Source organism: Panthera leo, chromosome D2 (assembly GCF_018350215.1).
Source record: "Panthera leo isolate Ple1 chromosome D2, P.leo_Ple1_pat1.1, whole genome shotgun sequence".
Lineage (NCBI taxonomy): Eukaryota > Metazoa > Chordata > Mammalia > Carnivora > Felidae > Panthera > Panthera leo.
The window spans coordinates 17,726,876-17,744,786 of NC_056689.1; the positions used below are offsets into that span (position 1 = coordinate 17,726,876).

General features: G+C 55.0%; 1 protein-coding gene across 2 annotated transcripts in view; it reads left to right on the top strand.

The window, feature by feature from the left end:
* Window positions 1-15,430, top strand: part of PGBD5 (piggyBac transposable element derived 5) — a 107,418-nt gene extending 91,988 nt beyond the window's left edge. The window contains exons 4-8 of one of the 2 annotated variants that reach the window (XM_042908876.1): window positions 5,719-5,899; window positions 9,798-9,995; window positions 11,810-11,915; window positions 13,364-13,483; window positions 15,086-15,430. In XM_042908876.1, the coding sequence (XP_042764810.1) occupies window positions 5,719-5,899; window positions 9,798-9,995; window positions 11,810-11,915; window positions 13,364-13,483; window positions 15,086-15,089 (609 nt within the window). In that variant the 3' untranslated portion in view covers window positions 15,090-15,430. Of the gene's footprint in view, window positions 1-5,718; window positions 5,900-9,797; window positions 9,996-11,809; window positions 11,916-13,363 lie in introns of both variants that reach the window. The other variant, XM_042908875.1, reaches the window with a different exon arrangement.
* Window positions 15,431-17,911: the final 2,481 nt, after the last annotated feature.

The window sequence follows — 17,911 nt, forward strand, 5'->3', positions numbered from 1 at the left end:
GAGGGGCCACGTGGTAAGGGGCGCAGGTGGCCCGGGGGAGCTGAAGGCAGTCCCCGCTCGCGGCTGGCAGGGAAACCGGACCTCAGTCCGCCAGCCACAAGGGAACAAGCTGAGTGAGCCCGAAGGAGGATCCCAACTGCCAGCTTGAGAACACAGCCGGCTGACACACTGATTGCGGCCTTGTGACACCAGGAGCAGAAAACTCCCCCGTGCCACGCCCGCACTTCCGATCCACAGAACTGCGAGCTAATGAATGGGTATTGTTTAAGCCACTAAGCTCGGGGGAATTGTAATGCCACAAAAACAGATCCAGGATTTCTTCAGCTAGGTTGTGGGACCTTCTGGATCATTTCCTCCTCCTTAACGCATTTGACCCCTTTACCTCTCTCTTCTCATTCTCCTTCTCTGACCCTCCCTTTCTGTGTTTCTCTGGGAGCCCCTTGCCCGTGGCCGCCTCCCCCCCCACCCCAAATGCTGGGGCTCCCCAGCTCAGCCACTCTTGGGATTTCATTGCACCCGTGCACTCTGGACTCTTACCCGTGTGTCCTCATCCTTGACCTTCTCCGATGCGTGTCTCCGATGCCCTGTCTGTGGCTGCTGCTTGCACCCCAGACTCAGCCTGGTCACATGCCGGGCTAGTCCCCACCTCCTCCCGCTGCCGCCACGTTCGTTACCTTTTCACGTCCTATCTCCAAATTTTAGAACGCGTTCCTCGCATCACTGCCTCGCATCTGACCTCTCCATAGAGCGGGAACGGTGTCGAGGGCCCGCAACACTTCCAGGCAAAATGTGAAAACGTTTGTTTCCCTTCGATCGGAAGGGGAGAAAACAAGCTTTGAAGTTGAAGAACGTGCTTTAATACATCATATTAAGGTATCCGTCTGCCTTGACGCCCGTGCAGTTGTAAAATGTGGTTTTAAATATTTGCGTGTGGAGGAAGAGAGGCCCATGGAAGCAGAAGGGCCCGCGAAAGTCACAACACGGTCCTGGCGTCACCTTATTTCTAGAGAAGCAGGTGTTTGCATTGATGGTGGCAGGCATCGCCCTGTAAGCGGGGAGGATGCTTTTTGAGGTGATCCCGGTGGATAGATGTCTTCTGGCTTTGGTGACTGGGAAGGGTTGCACATCACCGGTGATTTGGGGCCACTGCCGTGGCCTCCTCTGCCGTGGCAGGGGGTCGTTTGAGCTCGGAAGTCCCTCCCTTGCCTTCAGCTACTTGCCCCGTGCTCTGGGACTTCCCTCGCGACGAGCAGACGAGGCCAGTTTCTGGAGCGCGGGTGAGGGATTCTCTGGCACCCTGGATCCAGCAGGATCCTCTGGCGGGTCCGTGCAACCCCTGCGTGGCACCCCACACCGGTCCCCGAGGTCATCCGTGCTTCCAGAGGGTCAAAGAGGGAGGGAGAACACACGGCTCTGAGCAACTGAATCTAGTCTGGAAATCAAAGAGGTGATGTTTTGAGGGTGCACCATGCTTTGGAGCCCAGGTTAGCCAGGCACGCGGACAGTTCGCCTTCCAAGGGACCTACCGCAGTGCTGTAGCGATTAGATGAGGCTTCGGCTCACCCAGTGCCGCATCTGGGAAAGCTCCCGGCAGGAAACTATTAGCAAGATGTGATCCTCTCTAGGTTACGATGAGATCCAGGAGAGAAGCAGGATTCTCTGAACCCTTTGCTGTCGGGATTCAAGCAGGGCAGTGTTTTTACTTATTTATTTATTTTTATATTTCATTTATTTATTTAGAGACAGTGGGGGAGGGGCAGAGAGAGCAAGGGAGAGAGAGAAAGAATGCCAAGCAGGTCCCACGCTGTTCAGCGCAGAGCCTGATGCGGGGCTCGAACTCACAAACCGCAAGATCGTGACCTGAGCCGAAGTCGAGAGTCGGATACTTAACCGACAGAGCCACCCCGGCGACCCTGGGGGCAGTGCTGCTCTGATGTAGGAGTCAGACCGGCTCCCGCCAGGCTTTCGTCCTGTGACAGATGATGGGCTGCGTGTTCATCAGGACGGGCCGTGGTCTCCTGTGCAGCTTTGTTGGGGCGTCTGGGGTTGGCGTGTGTGAGGCTCTGGTCCACTCTCTGATTGCCGACGCACTTCGTCTGCATCTGAAGCTCAGACCCAGCGAAACACGAAGGGGTGTGAAGGAAGTCTCACAGTCTCAGCACCTGTCGAGTCTGGCCTTCCGTAGGTGTTCACGCCTCCCGCCTGGCTTGTCCTGGGGCCTCTCAGTGCCACCCATTCAGAGTGTGGGTTGCGCTGAGTGTTCGTGAGGGCCCTGATGCTTCACCAGAGTGTTCTCCAGCCATTCATGTTCAGGCATCCTGGTTCTGCCCTGGGAAGCTCTTTTCTTTTTTCTTTTTTAATTTTTTTTAACATTTATTTATTTTTGAGACAGAGAGAGACACTGCATGAACAGGGGAGGGGCAGAGAGAGAGGGAAACACAGAATCGGAAGCAGGCTCCAGGCTCTGAGCCATCAGCCCAGCGCCTGGCGCGGGGCTCGAACTCGTGGACCGTGAGATCGTGACCTGAGCTGAAGTCGGACGCTTAACCGACTGAGCCACCCAGGCGCCCCTGCCCTGGGAAGCTCTTAATTGTCATTTCACCAGACAGCGCTCTGGCCCAAAGAGGCGCTTCTTGGGTTCCTGATCCAGGTTTAACGCCTCCCCGTCTGTTACGGGCTGAATTGTGTCCCTCAAATTCGTGTGTTAGTCCTCACACACACACACACACACACACACACACACACACACCCACACACCCGCCCGCTCCCAGGACTACAGAATGTAACTGAATTTGGAGATGGGACCTTTAAAGAATTAATTAATTCGTGTTAAAAAGGTGTCATTGACGGGGGCCCTAGTCTGACATGGCTGGTGTCCTTCCAAGAGGAGGAGCTAGGACACAGACGCACGCAGAGGGACGACCGTGTGAACACGCAGGGAGAAGACGGCCGTCGACGAGCCAAACGGAGAGGCCTCGGGAGAAACCAGCCCCGCTCGCTCCTTGACCTCAGACTTGCAGCGTGCAGGACTGTGAGGAAATACACTTCTGTTTAAGCCGCCAGGTCTGGGTTAGCGGACGAACCCGCCAACCCCTCACGCCTCTCACTAGCCTTGTAAAGAGTGGCATCAGAAGAACCGGGTATGATTTGACCAGAGGAGATAAGACGGTCGCCACCCACGTTATGACGAAGCCAAGATCCCATCGGCTTGGCCGGTCATGGCATCCAGTGACCGTCTCCAAAGGCGTTAGTGTTCGTTTTCTCAAACTATCCTTGCCAAGTCACGTTGCTTGCATCCTTTGCTGGAACGCTGTTGTTTTTTGAACTTGATTGTGGGATTTTACATTTAGTCCTGCTGTGGCCGCCCCCATCCCTCGGTGGGGGGGGGGGGCCTTTGGAAACCACGTGGGGTGTCACGGTGGGCCTGAGGGGTTCCAGTGACACATTTCTGATTTCCTGGTGAGAAAGCTGGATTTGGGTGGAGGACTTACTTTTGGATGACACTTGGGACAAAGCTAACTGTCCCTATGGTGGATTTCAGGGCACACGGTGCCCAGCGTGGGTATGAGGGGATTTCAGGCAGGATATCTGGGAGAGGCAGGTCTGAATCCGGGCCTCAGGTGGAGAAGTCCACGGTAGTGGCCACGAGAGTGGGGCTTTGCTGACGGAGAGAAGACAGGTTCTGAGAAGACGTCCTAGCTCTGCCAGAAACACATGTGACATGTGACAGAGATGGAGATTGGCTTCTCTGTCTCTGTGTTTTCCTGTCTATCAAAAGAGACTCCTTCTGGGCGTTGAGGTGGAAAAGGCATAGAGGCCCCCAAACGAAATGTCAGCATTGTGCCAAGTTATCTACGAAGACGTTCTGTATCATCAAGGTGTCAGTCACCTGCCAGGCTGCAAGAAAGTAGGGTCCTCCCTGAGGACCTAGGATCTAGGGTGAGCTTTTGGGACAGGATTAGCTCTCGGAAAATGAGCTGCTTTTAAAATTAGACTTACCCGGGGGCGCCTGCGTGGCTCAGTCGGTTAAGCATCCGACTTCGGCCCAGGTCATGATCTCATGGTTCGTGAGTTCGAGCCCCGCATCAGGCTCTGTGCTGACAGCTCGGAGCCTGGAGCCTGCTTCGGATTCTGTGTCTCCCTCTCTTTCTCTGCACCTCCCCAGCTCATGCTCGCACTGTCTCTGTCAAAAATAAATAAACTTAAAAAATTTTTTTTTTAATTAGACTTACCCGGGGCACCTGGGTGGCTCAGTCGGTTAGGCCTCCGACTCCTGGTTTCAGCTCAGGTCATGATCTCGTGGTTTGTGAGTTCAAACCCCGCGTCGGGCTCTGTGCTGGCAGCATGGAGCCTGCTTGGGATCCTCTCTCTCCTCCTCCCTCTCTGCCCCTCTCCTGCTCTCTCTCTCTCACTCCCTCTCAGAATAAATAAATAAGCTTTAAGATAAATAAAATTTGACTATATTCACTTTTTCTTTTTCTTTTAATTTTTTTTTTATTCTTTATTTTTGAGAGAGAGGGACAGTGAGAGTGTGAGTGGGGGAGGAACAGAGAGAGAGGGAGGCACAGACTTGGAAGCAAGATCCAGGCTCTGAGCTGTCAGCACAGAACCTGACACGGGGCTTGAACTCACGAACCGCAAGATCATGACGTAAGCCGCAGTTGGACGCTTAACTGACTGAGGCCCCCCAGGCGCCCCTATACTTACTTGTTTTTCATCTGCCTCTGGAACATCAGACACTGTATTTTGCAAGTGGTTCTCTGGCCAAAGACAGGTATTGTGGACGCGCCCAGGTCCTCCCTGGGGCCATGTTGGTTTTGCAGTGCAGAGTATCATTGGCCGTCCTCACGGGCAAGCCTGCTCTCCGCAGTTCGGTGCACTATTCGCTTGTGAAATGCTGCCAGTAAAGGCACCTAGAACATTCCCCAAGATGATCTTTTCTCCCTTAAGGAGAGCAGCAGTTAATACCCATGTGATAGATTCTTCATGACTCGGTCAGTCATTGGGAGAACCATACTTTTTCTTGAATCTATTCCCGTTCCCTGCGATGAGCCCCTTGGGGATGTCCATGGAAGATGTTCATGGCACAAAGAGTTGAAGAATTGCTTGCTAATTCCGGCCCATCCTCTTTGCTGGTCCTGGCAGCTCAGGTGAGTTTTTAATCCCCGATCCTGTCTCCTCCTCTGCCATGGGAGGCGAACACTACGTCTTCTGCCTGTGCCGTGGCTTCTGGAAGGAATAAGGAGTAATTGCAGATGCACTTTGCGAATTAGAAAGCCGTATTCAAATGGAAAGGTCACAGATAAGTTTATCCCTTACAGGGGACGTGGCCTTTACCTTGTATTTACTGTAAACTCAAGTCCCTCCCGTGCTTCCGGACTGGGGGATGTTTGCATTGACCTCAGCTCCCAAATCCATCACGTGTGAGCGTTTGTCCCTTTTTTTTCTCCTCCCTTGACATTTGCAAAACGAAAAGTCTGGGCTGAGCCACCAGCTAGCTGCCTAGGTTACAGGGTGGCCTTGGGAGTGACTTGGGGCCTCTGCAGGCTGAGGAGGTGATGATGGCGTCATAGGGACCGTGGAACCAGTGGCTCAGGGAAGAGGTGGCCTTCCCGCTCATTTCTGGCCTGGCGACGGCCACCCGTGCCTCCCCGAAGCTTTGGGTCCCAGGCCTGACCCTGCCGGGAGCTCTCTGACTCCTGTGTGTGTCTGTTCAAGATTTACGTCCACCTGAAGGAAGGCGGGGGCCCCGATGGGCTGGATGCGCTGAAGAATAAGCCCCAGCTCCACAGCATGGTCGCCCGAAGCCTGTGCCGGAACGCGGCGGGCAAGAACTACATCATCTTCACGGGGCCCAGCATCACCAGCCTGACCCTGTTCGAGGAGCTGGAAAAGCAAGGTTTGTCGTGTGGCGGGCCCGTCCGAGAGGGGCCCCTCGCCCCCAGAGGAGTGATGGGAGAGGTCTGGGGGTACAGGTGCATAGCAACCGGCACAGCCCATGGGCTGCTGGGCCAGGAGGGAACACGCTGGTTTCAGCCCGCCGTGTGCCTGCCACAGGCCTGGACCCTGCCAGGCGCTGGTGATCAGCAGGGATACGGCCACAGGCTTGCAGTCTGGGCGGGGCCGTGTCGGCACAAAGCTCTGCCCAAGTCACATTTGGTTGTGTCGTTTGTTGGGAGACCGTGGCCATTGAGGGGTTCTCCTAGTGTCCTAGTCCATTCAGGCTGCTCTGTCAGATTACCACAGACGGCAGCTTATAAACAGCACACATTTATTCCTTGTTGGCCTGGAGGCTGGAAGTTCAAGATCAGGGTACCAGTGTGGTTGGGTGCAGCTCTCTTTCAGGTTGCCGATCTCACGTGACCGAAAGGATAAGGGAGTTCTCTGGGGTCCCTTTCCTTTTCTTTCTTTTCTTTTCTTTTCTCTTTTCTTTTCTTTTCTTTTCTTTTCTTTTCTTTCCTTTTCTCTTTTCTTCTTTTTTTTTTTAAATGTTTATTTATTCTTGAGAGAGAGGGAGACAGAGCGTGAGTGGGGGGTGGGGGGGTAGAGAGAGAGGGAGACACAGGCTCCAAAGCAGGCTCCAGGGTCCAAGCTGTCAGCACAGAGCCTGACGCAGAGCTTGAACTCACGAACCGTGAGATCATGACCTGAGCCGAAGTTGGATGCTTAACTGACTGAGTCACCCAGGCGCCCCATCTGGGGTCCCTTTTCCTTTCTTTCTTTTTTTTTTTTTTTAATGTTGATTTTGAGAGAGACAGAGAGACACAGTATGTGAGCAGGGGAGGGACAGAGAGAGGGAGACACAGAATCCGAAGGAGGCTCCAGGCTTCGAGCTGTCAGCACAGAGCCCGACGCGGGGCTCGAACTCACAAGCTGTGAGATCATGACCTGAGCCGAAGTCTCTTGCCCAACCAACTGAGCCACCCAGGCGCCCCGGAGATCCCTTTTCTTAAGGGCACTGCTCCCATTCATGAGGGCTGCACCCTCATGACTCAGGCACCTCCCAGAAGCCCCACCTCTTAACACTATCACCTTGGGCATTAGGCTTTCAGCAGAGGAATTCGGGGGGAACGCACACATTTGATCTGTAACACCTAGTCCCAGCTCCTACAAAGGCTCTTAAGTCTGGACTCATCCCCATTTATAATGTGGCCCCTCCAGTTGACACAGATGTCACAGAGAATTATGTAGAATTAACACAGTCAGCAGGACAGTAGGCCTCAGAAAATTCTTAGTGCGCTATGGTGCTGGGATGCTTCGTTCATCTGTTCAAAGGTAGGAAGCCTTCTGTGGCTCCGGCAGAAATGGGGGCTGCAGAAAGAGGTCTGGACCAAGTCAGGGAGCCTGACAGCAAGCTGTATATCCTTTGCTTTGTCCTACATTTGGGGGATTTATATCTCGTCCACTCAAGAGAAACATAAAAAGCCTCTCCTCTGCTATGGCAGCCACTGAAATCGCAGACCGATTGCTTAGCAACAGATCAGACATCCGGCCTTAAAACAAAACCCTCTCAAGTAATGGAGAGCCAACAGCTTCTGACCTTGACCTCAGCCACTGCGGCAAGGAAGCAGCCCTAGACCGGGTGCTCTGCTGGCCCTGGCTGCGTCTGACTCACCTGCAAAGTCCAGTGCCCAACAGGGCTCTGTGCTTAATGGCTGAGAGAACTCAGGGTGGAGAGATCCGAGCACGCGAAGAGGGGCCGTGGAAGTAAAATTGGAGAAAATGGACCCTGATGCGCGCTAATCGAACCCCTCGGAAGAACGAGGGGTTCCTGTGTTAGAGCAGGTGGCGAGAGCCAAGGCTGCCATCCCCATTCGCCCACTCGTTCAAGTCCGACTGTGGGTGCAGGGCCGTGAGCCCTGGGGTTCCTAGAACCGCCCAGATAGCATATGCGTGCTGTTGGGGCCACCCGGCGTCACACGGTATATGCTCCCATCACCTAGACCAAGAGTCAGGTGGTGCAGTCAGGTGGCATGTTGTCCCGGTGGGGCTGGTGTCAGAGTGCGGGTGCCCAAGGACTGTCACGGGCCATCAGTGCTGCTGCCCTGACAGCTGGCCATGCTGGCCTGTGATTCTGGGAAGAAAAGGACGCTCCCCAGCTCAGGGAATTAGGGAAAGGACGAAGAGAATCTTCTACTGGGAAGAAAATAATTACACATGGGATTTAGCTTTTCCCGAGAACGAGCAAAGATTTCATTGCCTGTTGTTTGGAAGCTTCTGGAGCTCCTGTGCACTTCTTGCGTGGCTCCACTGTGATGATGAGACGCTGGGCTGGTGGTTCTCCATTGTCCCCACACTGGTGGCTGCGTGCCCCCCTCCCTCCCCCAGGCTGCACTGGGCTGGGCTGGTGCCCTCCAGGACATTCTCACGGGCAGCCAGGATTGAAGAAGGGCATCGTAGCTGAGTCTGGCTGTCCCTCCGTGGACAGAGTCTGCTTTGTAAAACAGCCAGAAGAAGACACTGATATAATAAATGCTATTTTCTTAAAGGGGCAGATTCAGGAGACTTGGTTGCTGTTTGGGTTTTCTCCTTCCCCTCTTACAAAATTGCACCTGCTGTTTTTGGCTGATTGTGTGCACGGAGCCTCGGATGGAGAATTTAAAACATCCTTTCTCCTTGTTCATCTACGGCTCCCCGCTGTTTTAAAAACAGTTCCTTCTTATTAAATATTAAGACGAGGGGTAGCTGGAGTTCGAGCTACAGAGGTGCGAGCGGCCAGCAGCCCTCTGCTTCTGAGCAGTAAGGCTCCATCATGCCACCCAGTGGCTCTTTCAGTGCACCCACTGGTGCTCATTAGGCAGTGGGACCCGGGTAGTTCCTCCCGTTCCCCCCCCCCCACCCCCCCGTGCCCAGGGCGGGCCGGAGATGCGCACGCACAAGGTCATAGAATGTTTTGAGTTACTGATGATACCGCGTCCGCCTTCAGGGAACTTCAGTCTGTGACGGGAGACCCCGGATGAGACTTTCCCCAGCGACTTCAGTCAAAAGTGCCGCTTCACGTCCCCTCCAGGCATCCAGACTGAGGATGCTGGCTGCAGGGAGAAGCCGTGGCTCTCCGTGGCCACCTGGCCCACTCACTGGGTCAGGCCAGAGGGTGGGGAGGGCCAGGAAGGACCTTGAGCCCAGGACGGAATTTAGCAAAGCCTCCTTGTCCACGTTGATCTCCTTTCACAATCCCTCCTGCCTCCGTGGGACCGTCTGTGCATTAGTGGCCACCCAGTAGCTGCTTCTCCCTCAGAGTGCAGAAGTTTCTAGAAGCAGATGAGCAGATGGGAGGACAGGTGCACATGCTCGGCCCTGAGCCTGGCACATAGCCAGCGCTCTGAAGAGACTCCTTACTTCTTACTGCTGATTCACTGCGATGGTCTCATGTAAAATCTTAAATGCTTATTTTTTTAAATGCTTATATTTTTTGAGGGAAGGGGGGGCATAGAGAGAGGACAGGACAGAGGATCTGAAGCAGGCTCCAGGCTCTGAGCTGTCAGCACGGAGCCCAGTGTGGGGCTCGAACTCCTGAACCGCGAGATCATGACCTGAGCCAAAGTCAGACGCTTAACCAATGGAGCCACCCAGGCACCCGGTCTCACATGTAATCTTGAATGTTCTTATAGAAGTACTGGGACAGAACACCTCTGGGATAGAAGTCCCCAGACTTCAGGGGTCTCCCCTGCAGGGACGTCTAGAGGGCCCATCCCCCAAGCATCAGCCCCAGAACAGGGCAGGCCCGTCCTTTCCACCGGCATGCGCGGGGCCTCCCTGACCTTGTGGACGCGGTTTTGTGTCCGTCTCCCCCGCAGAGATCTACTGCTGTGGCCTGCTCAGCCCCAGGAAGAGTGACTGCACCGGCCTGCCCCCGTCCATGCTGAGCAACCCGGCCACCCCCCCGGCCCGGGGCCAGCACCGCATCAAGATGAAGGGGAACATGTCTCTGATCTGCTGGTACAACAAAGGGCCCTTCCGCTTCCTGACCAATGCCTACTCGCCCGTGCAGCAAGGTGGGCCCGCAGGGGGGGCTGGGGAGGAGGGGGGGTTTGTGCAGCTCAGGTGTCCGGTGACCCCATCACTGTGAGCTTCTGGGCCGGGGACTCGGTGCCACTGCACCTGACTGGTGGGGGGGGGGCGACACCAGCTCCCCGTTGCTTGTCGGCGGCCGAGAGAAACAGGAAGCGACCAGGGTGGGGTCCGCAGGCCGCCAGGGTTGTCTGTGGTCGCTCTGAGTGCTGTACGTGGCCAGCACTCACGTGGTCACCTCGGCATCGAGGATCTGTTCTGACGGGAGGGGAAACCATCAGCTGTTTTTTTATTGGTTCGGCGTCTTCCTCCGAGATGAACCACTAGGATCTGGGGGTGGTCAGGTGATTCTGTCATCAGTTTTCCTCGGGGTCTAAAATCCATAAGGCGTCTACAGTTAAAGTAACTACAGCCCCCACCTCTTTAAGCCACTGACAGGGGAACTCAGATGACAGAGGGCGCCTCACCGAAATTGTCCCGTCGCGTCGTGTACTTGCAAATCCCCTGTAGTTGTCTGTATCAAGACATGTTTCCCCTTTCCTGCTGAAGGAATGCTGCGGGGCGCTCGGTTGTGTTGGAGGGGTGTCTGTGTGTGTGATCGGTGTGCACGTGTGGTGTATGTGAATGTGTGTCTTGTGTGTGTGTGTGTGTGTGTGTGTGTGTGTGTGCTTAATTAATGTTTGTTTGTTTATTCCCACCCCTCACCCCGCACACACACCTAGGCTCTGTTACATTTCAGTGGAGATGACAGTCTAGGGACCCAAACCCACGGGACTCGGGGTTAAGGAGGTATGGAACGCCGCCCGTCACTGTGTCACTGTGTCAAGGGCACTCGGGGGAGATGTTTGAAATTGACCTTGCAAGCCAAAGGGCGAGTTTGAATTGGACTTCCACACTCTGGTGATTGGAACAAGGGTTCTCACAGGGAGAATGTTCGAGAATAGGGCGTAGGAGCCACCTCCCTCCAAATTATGCGTGACAAGTTGCAAAGTTTGAGATAGGATTTAAGAGGACAGGGCCTTAAAAGCCCCAATCTCAAAGGTTGGGAGGCTTACCTCCATCGTCAAGGGAACCAGCAAGGAGGATATTTGATGGGGAAGAAGAGAAAATTGGTAGGGTTGATTTTTAAGTATTCTAAAACTTACTGTTTGTCTTTCCTTCAGTTATAGTTTCCGTTTCTAAAGTATTTGGTTACAAATCACAAAGTCCCCATTCTGAGACACCCTTAAAAAGCCCAGGTCGTATGCCTTTGGTGTGGCCCCGGCCCCTCCCGCAGCGCCTCTGGAAGCTTCCCAGGGTGGATGGCATGGGCACCTGTGAGCCAGGCCCGCCCTGGAGCAGACAGAGCCCCATGGGTGGGCTCCCAGGAGGCGCCAGGAGGCAGGGAGGCAGCGTGGAGAGTGGCAGCTGGGTGGCCACAGGAAATCTTTTTATTCACATTTTAGAGTATTTGTTTTCGTGTTTGTTTATTTAGAAGAGAAGGAGGACACAAGCGGGGAAGGGGCAGAGGGGTAGAGAGAGAGAGAGACAGAGCGTGAGCAGGGGAGGGGCAGAGAGAGCGAGAGAGGGAGACACAGAATCCGAAACAGGCTCCAGGCTCTGAGAGGTCAGCACAGAGCCCGATGCGGGGCTCGAACTTGTGAACCACAGGATCATGACCTGAGCCGAAGTCGGACGCTCAACCGACTGGGCCACCCAGGCACCCCCTCCACTCCCTGTTTTATGTCAGGATAGCCAGGCAGGGTGGGGAGGCGCACATTTGTCCGACGGGGGGGTTTATCGTCTCTGTTCTCCTCAGGAGTGATCATCAAGAGGAAGACTGGGGAGATCCCCTGCCCCTTGGCCGTGGAGGCGTTCGCTGCTCACCTTAGCTACATCTGCAAATACGACGACAAGTACAGCAAGTAAGTGGAGGCAGCCGCGGGGCTCACCGGCACGGCATGGAGATTGGTGGGTGGTCAGCAGTGCCCCGGTGTCCGAGTGGACAGATGTAGCCCCTGTGAGACAAAATCCCGAGCCCCGTCCTGGTCTTCCAGGCTCACCCGCACAGCCCCCTCACTTCTGGGCGCCCTGCCTCCTTCCCTGTCACCCTTGCCCCTGGACGCCCTTCCCTCCGCTCACCCGGGGCTTGCCATCTCTCAGCACTCAGCGCAGAGCCTGCTCCCTCTGTCCCCTGCCCAGACCGCTCTCCTCCCCCACCCCGGCACCCACGGACCACGCAGCATCAGCCCCCGGTGTCCACACGCTGGGCCCCGTGTTCTCCAGCCCAGGTTACTGAGTTGTTTCACCTCTGGGCACCTGCTCCGGGGGTGGCCTCGTCTGAAGCACACGCGTAGCATAGACGGGATGCGTCACCCACGGCGCGGTGACAGGAGCTCGGGAGTGATGGCTGGTGAACCTGAGCGGGACTCTGAAATTGGTAGGGTTGAGCCTCCCAGCCTAGAATGAGGCTGGAGGAACCCCCAAAAGGCAGGTGGGCGCTTACTCCGCCCACTTGGAGGGTAACGTGCTGGGCTTCTCCGTGGCAGAGAAAACCGAGGACCCGGTTCCCCCTGGAAAACTCAGCCCAGGTTCGAAAGGCAGCCCCACGCCACCGGGAGTCATTGAACAAATGTTTACCGCGTGCTCTGCTCAGCACCTGCTGAGTCCGTGAGGTTATTACAGAGAAATCTGCATTTGTATCGCAGACGCGTTGGGTCCGCTCTGCGCCGGCCGTGGCGGGGATGCTGACCCTCAGGCACGTCTGGGGGGCTGGGGCAGAGACAAACGTGCAGATGGGAGGACACGGCGTGGGCCTGAGTCGTAAGCCGGCTCTTGGCCCTGGAGGGACACCATCCTCCGTCTCGGGGCAGAGGCCTCCCTGACGTGACATCCGTCCTGGATCCGAAGGGAAGGCGGGGGTGGCGAGGAGACGTGCCCTCGGGAGGAAGGGGACGCATCGCAGGGGCCTGCAGCTGAGGGTGTACTTGACCTTGGGGAACGGAAGCAGTTCAGGATGCACGGGACGCGGCAGCCGAGAGGGTCCCTTAGCAAAGAGGGAAGCCCCCCAGGCCCTCTTCCCTTGGAGCTTCTGAGCCATCGGAGGCCGGGCTCCCGAGTTCGGCATCTCTTCTGGTGGCTTCCTCCCGCCGCACCTAATCCTCTGCTAGGAATTGTCTTCATCTTCTTTGTCTTAAGTGAAGCTGACCGTGACTAAGCTGCAGTGAGAGCTGACCCCCCGGCCCGGTTCCTACCCCCGCGGCCCCCCTGCGGCGGCCCTGACCGTGATGGGGCCTTTTGGGGGAACATCTCCCCTGACCCGGGCGCCCACGAACCATCCGGCTGAGCCTTTCTTACTCCTCCGCCCCCGCAGGTATTTCATTTCTCATAAACCAAACAAGACCTGGCAACAGGTGTTCTGGTTTGCCATCAGCATCGCGATCAATAACGCCTACATCCTGTACAAGATGTCAGACGCCTACCACGTGAAGAGGTACAGCCGGGCGCAGTTCGGCGAGAGACTGGTGAGGGAGCTGCTGGGTCTGGAGGAAGCCTCCCCAGCCCACTGATGCCAGGCGGCCAGGCCTAAGTGAGGACCAGGTCTGGGAGGCCGGAGGAGGGAGGGAGCGGGCCATTCTGACCTGCCCAGCCAGAGCCCTGCGGGTGCCCCCCCCACCCCCCTTCCCGGGGGTGGCCCCAGCCCGGAGGGGTGCCCACGGCTTCCACGGGGACCAGGGTGGGCCTGGTCAGAGGACGGCTGCCCGTCCCGGTTCCCATTCGAAGAAGAGCATGTCCTCCCTCCAGAAGCGGCCACCCACCCGGTGCCGGGGCGGGCGCCGCACCCAGACTCCACGTGCCGGCGGGCGCGCTGTCCGTGGCATTGGCCCAGCAGGGCGCTGCCTCCTCGTGACACCCGTGGAGCTCAGCTCGGTACAGGGGCCCTGGGAAGGCTGTTGCCGCCAGAGGTGCCAGGGATGGGATGAGCCGTAGCACGTCCTGCTAGAAATGCCTGCTCTGTAAAGACGTAAAGACGTTTGTGACGCGGTTCAGTTTCCTGCCGTGTCCCGATGGTGACCAAGGCAAGCAGAGGTGGGGCTGTGCACCGCTAAGGCCGTGCCGGTGTGGACAGGAGACCCGAGCGTCGCCCCGCACCTGCCTCACGCAGGCGGCTTGGAACGGGCCTCCTGGAACAAGGAACGCAAACTGGGTGCCATTGACACGCAGGGATGAAATGGGGCAGCGATTGCCCGTTCTGAGTCAAGGATGAGGCGTTCCTAACTCATTTCATCTCCCTGGCTGGTGGACGGGGGAGAGAGGGAAAATGCCAACGGAATCGCAGTGACGTGTGATGCTGTTTTTTATTTTTCAATATATCTTCAGGTTATTTTCTTACCGTTGCTTAAGATCTTCTGTAAAAGGAAAATGTCCCCCTTCTTTTCCGCCCCCTCCCTTCGCCCCAGCCGTGGCTGTTTGCGTGGTCACAGTTCGGTATTCTGGGCCCTGTGACTGTGCCAGGACCGGAAAGGGCAGCTTGCTCCCAGAACGGACGTGCTTCCACTCCATCAAGGGGCACGGGGGGCCCTGTGGGCCTTAAGCGTTGCCTAGACCTGATCGTCGGCAGAATCACTTGTTTGGGAAAACACGGGGCGTTGCTGCAACGCACGCCAACACGTCTGGGGGTGACACTGGCCAATTCTCGCGCCCCGTGTGTGGTCACCTGGCTGGGTGTGCCCTCTGACCCCATTGCCCCAGAGCCCCGCGGCTGGCACGGGCAGACCCGGGAAGGTGACCGGGTGACCAGCTTTGTTGGGGGCGATCTCCCCGTAGGACCGCGAGAAGTACATGCCAAGGCCGCTGGCATCTGGGGCTCCTGCGCTCAGGTCCGCGTGCCTCCGGGGGAGACCCGGGCCAGGGTGATCCCCTGGTCTGACCGTCCCCCGCAGACAAGAAATGAGCGATTCCTGGAGTTACACGATCCCCCTGCAGCCTGGTTTACGTAGCCCCCTCATTTTTTTTTTTTTTTTTTTTTTTTTTTTAACAAATGCAAAATCTATTCTACTCAGGCTTTGGGACGTTTTTCTTTGTTCACACTCAGTTAATTAAACGTGTTGCTGGCCGCATGCTCCTGAACTCCACGCCATTCCTGCAGCCTGCGTTCGTGATGATCCCCCTCGCCCTGTGGTTTGAATCCGATGCCACGGATTGTAGGCCAAATTTTAAATTGTGTTTCCAAACACCTTCGCCGTGTCCTTTAATTGGATTGAAAGCACTTTTACCACATGGAGAAATATATTTTTAATTTGTGATGCTTTTCTACAAGGTCCACTATTTCTGAGTTTAATGTGTTTCCAACACTTAGGGAGACTCTAATGAAAGCTGATGAAGTTTCTTTTCTGTCCAAATAAGTAAAAGAAAAAATAAAAGTCTATTTAGATGCTGATCCTTTGCGAATATGCGAGTTTGTTTCAATGGTCAGGGACAAGGAGCGCCCGGCTGGCTGCGTGGGTAGAGCACGCGGCTCTTGATCGTGGGGTCGTGAGTTCGAGCCCCACGCTGGGTGTCGCGTATGCTTACTAAAAAAAAATAAAAGATCAGGGACAAAACCACGGGCTACTCTTTTAAGACTTCTTGGTGTGTGAGCTAGTGTGCATGATCTTAAACTGTTTTTAGCGTCCTACGCCCCTGAGCAGTTTAAAAAAGAAATTCAGTTAAGTCTTGACTTAGAGAAATAGATATCGATACCCTGGTCCTGTGAGTCAAGCTGTATCTTGGGTGCCTGTGCCATTGAAGAAAACTCCCACCTGCCTTCCAGATGGGGGATTCCTCCTCCCTTCTGCCAGTTTCCGTGGTCGTCCGCATTAACCCAGAGAGACGCTCTTGCGACAGGCCGGTGGGTGGCTTTGCGCTACCGAGTAATCAGAGGGGACCTACACCAGTTTAGCGCTCTGGTTTTTAAACGGTAACCACCTGTTTTCAGATACGTGCTTGAAGCAGACGGCAGTTCCACCGGGGGTCTCTTGGAGCCCCTGCAACGCCGGGACGAGTTTCTGTTCTTCTGGAAGGAGGACAGAGGCACCTAGAGTACTGATTAGGAAAGCCTGTAGGACCCCGTCCTGCAGATGTGAGTCTGAGAGCCTTGGAGAATTGCTCCAGTTCAAATCCACCTGGCTCCAGTATTTCCAAGGGTTGGAGAGACTGGTTGCCCCTGGATTGGCTCAGTTAGTAGCTAGCTGGCCACTGCTGGGGTCTGGGGAGGGCCCAATAAGTGTTTCTCACCACAGTGGGGGGGGGCAGCAGGTGGCATCCCGAGGCCAGCCATCGCTGTGGGATGTCTTTGCTACAGAGTCTGAAAAAGAAAATCAGAACAAGGAGCATCCCGACCCTTATGGAGAATAAAACAACAAATACCTAGAAGCTTCTCCAGAGCAAAGCTCTGTTAGGCCAAATGCACTGAGCTTCACGTGGTTTGGGCCGCAGTCCCAGGGCTGCGGCTATAGTTAGAATCGGGTAAGGTAATCCTTCAGGGAACGGAACGTGGGTGAGTTTCTGTTTGTATTTGCTGCCTTCCTTCCCGGTTTCTCTGTTTCATTCACATTGTCTCTTGTCCCCACACTCTGCTTCCTAAAAAGCCTCAAGTTTGAACAAGGTCTGACTGTAGTCAATGGAACATTATAATACTAAGGTCATATTTCAGAACTGAAGTGGGTTATTGGGGTGGCTCAGTCGGTTAAGCATCCGACTCCTGGTTTTGCCTCGGGTCATGATCTCACAGTTTGTGAGTTCAAGCCCCATGTCGGGCTCCACGCTGACAGCACATAGCCTGTTTGGGATTTTCTCTTTCTCTCTCTCTCTCTCCTTCTGGCCCGCCCCCACTTAGTCTCTGTTGGTCTCTCAAAATAAATTAAAAAAAAAAAAAAAAACCTCAAATGAGTTACATAGGAAAACTTTGGTGTCTGGATCATTCTGGACAAGGACATTCAGTTTATTGACTCCATTAGACAAGGCCCGGCCACCAGAATCGAATGAACTCTACAGCTGTGCCAGAGAAGTTCGCAGTCGCCAGGAGCCTGGAAGGCTCTGGCTCATCGTGTGTGGCCGTGCACCGCCGTTGTCCTGGGTTCTGGGTTCCTCAGGGAACCCAGCCTCAACACCAGGCAGTGAGGGAGGCAGGCAGACCCACCCATGCCCCCTCTGAAATGTGGGGCACTTGACCCCGGCGGGCACCAGATGCACCTGGTGTGGCAGATTCTAGAAAAGACAGAATCGCATCCTCCCAAGAGGCTGAAGCCAGACCATATCTGACCCAAAATTGCCTATTTGCCATGCAGCCAATTATGCGTAAGCTTCTCTGGAAAGCACTGGCCCTGAGAGCCAATTCGACCTCAGTGTTTCTGGAACGTGCTGCACCACACGTGAGCAGCTAGTCAAAAAGGGGTCCTACGAGAAGTCCTAGCCAAGCGAAAAGAAAGTTTCTCATCTCCTAAGTACCAATCTGCAGCTACAAAAGTTTTATTCCTTCCATTCCCCCTGTGGCTTATACTTGGTTCTAATTTCCTCCAAGGAAATGGGGTACTGACCTCTTCAACCTGACAGCTGGTGTGAGGGTTTGCTTGCCCCCAGTTAACTTCTAATGTCCCACACTCCTCCACTAGGAAAGAGCCACAACTTTAGCAAAAGCAGCGCTAGAAAAAAACATTCACTGGGAAGATGAGATTTTAGCTACTTTAATTAGCTTTTTCACTAGCCCTGGCCGTCTTTTTAAAAATGCGTCTGTTCCTCAAAAAATTAAACATAATACTACCAGGTGTGCCTGGCTGGTTCAATCAGTAGAGCATGTGACTCTTGATCTCAGGGTCATGAGTTCAAGCCCCGCCTTGGGCCTAGAGATTACTTAAGAAAAAAAAAAAAAAAAAAGAATTAC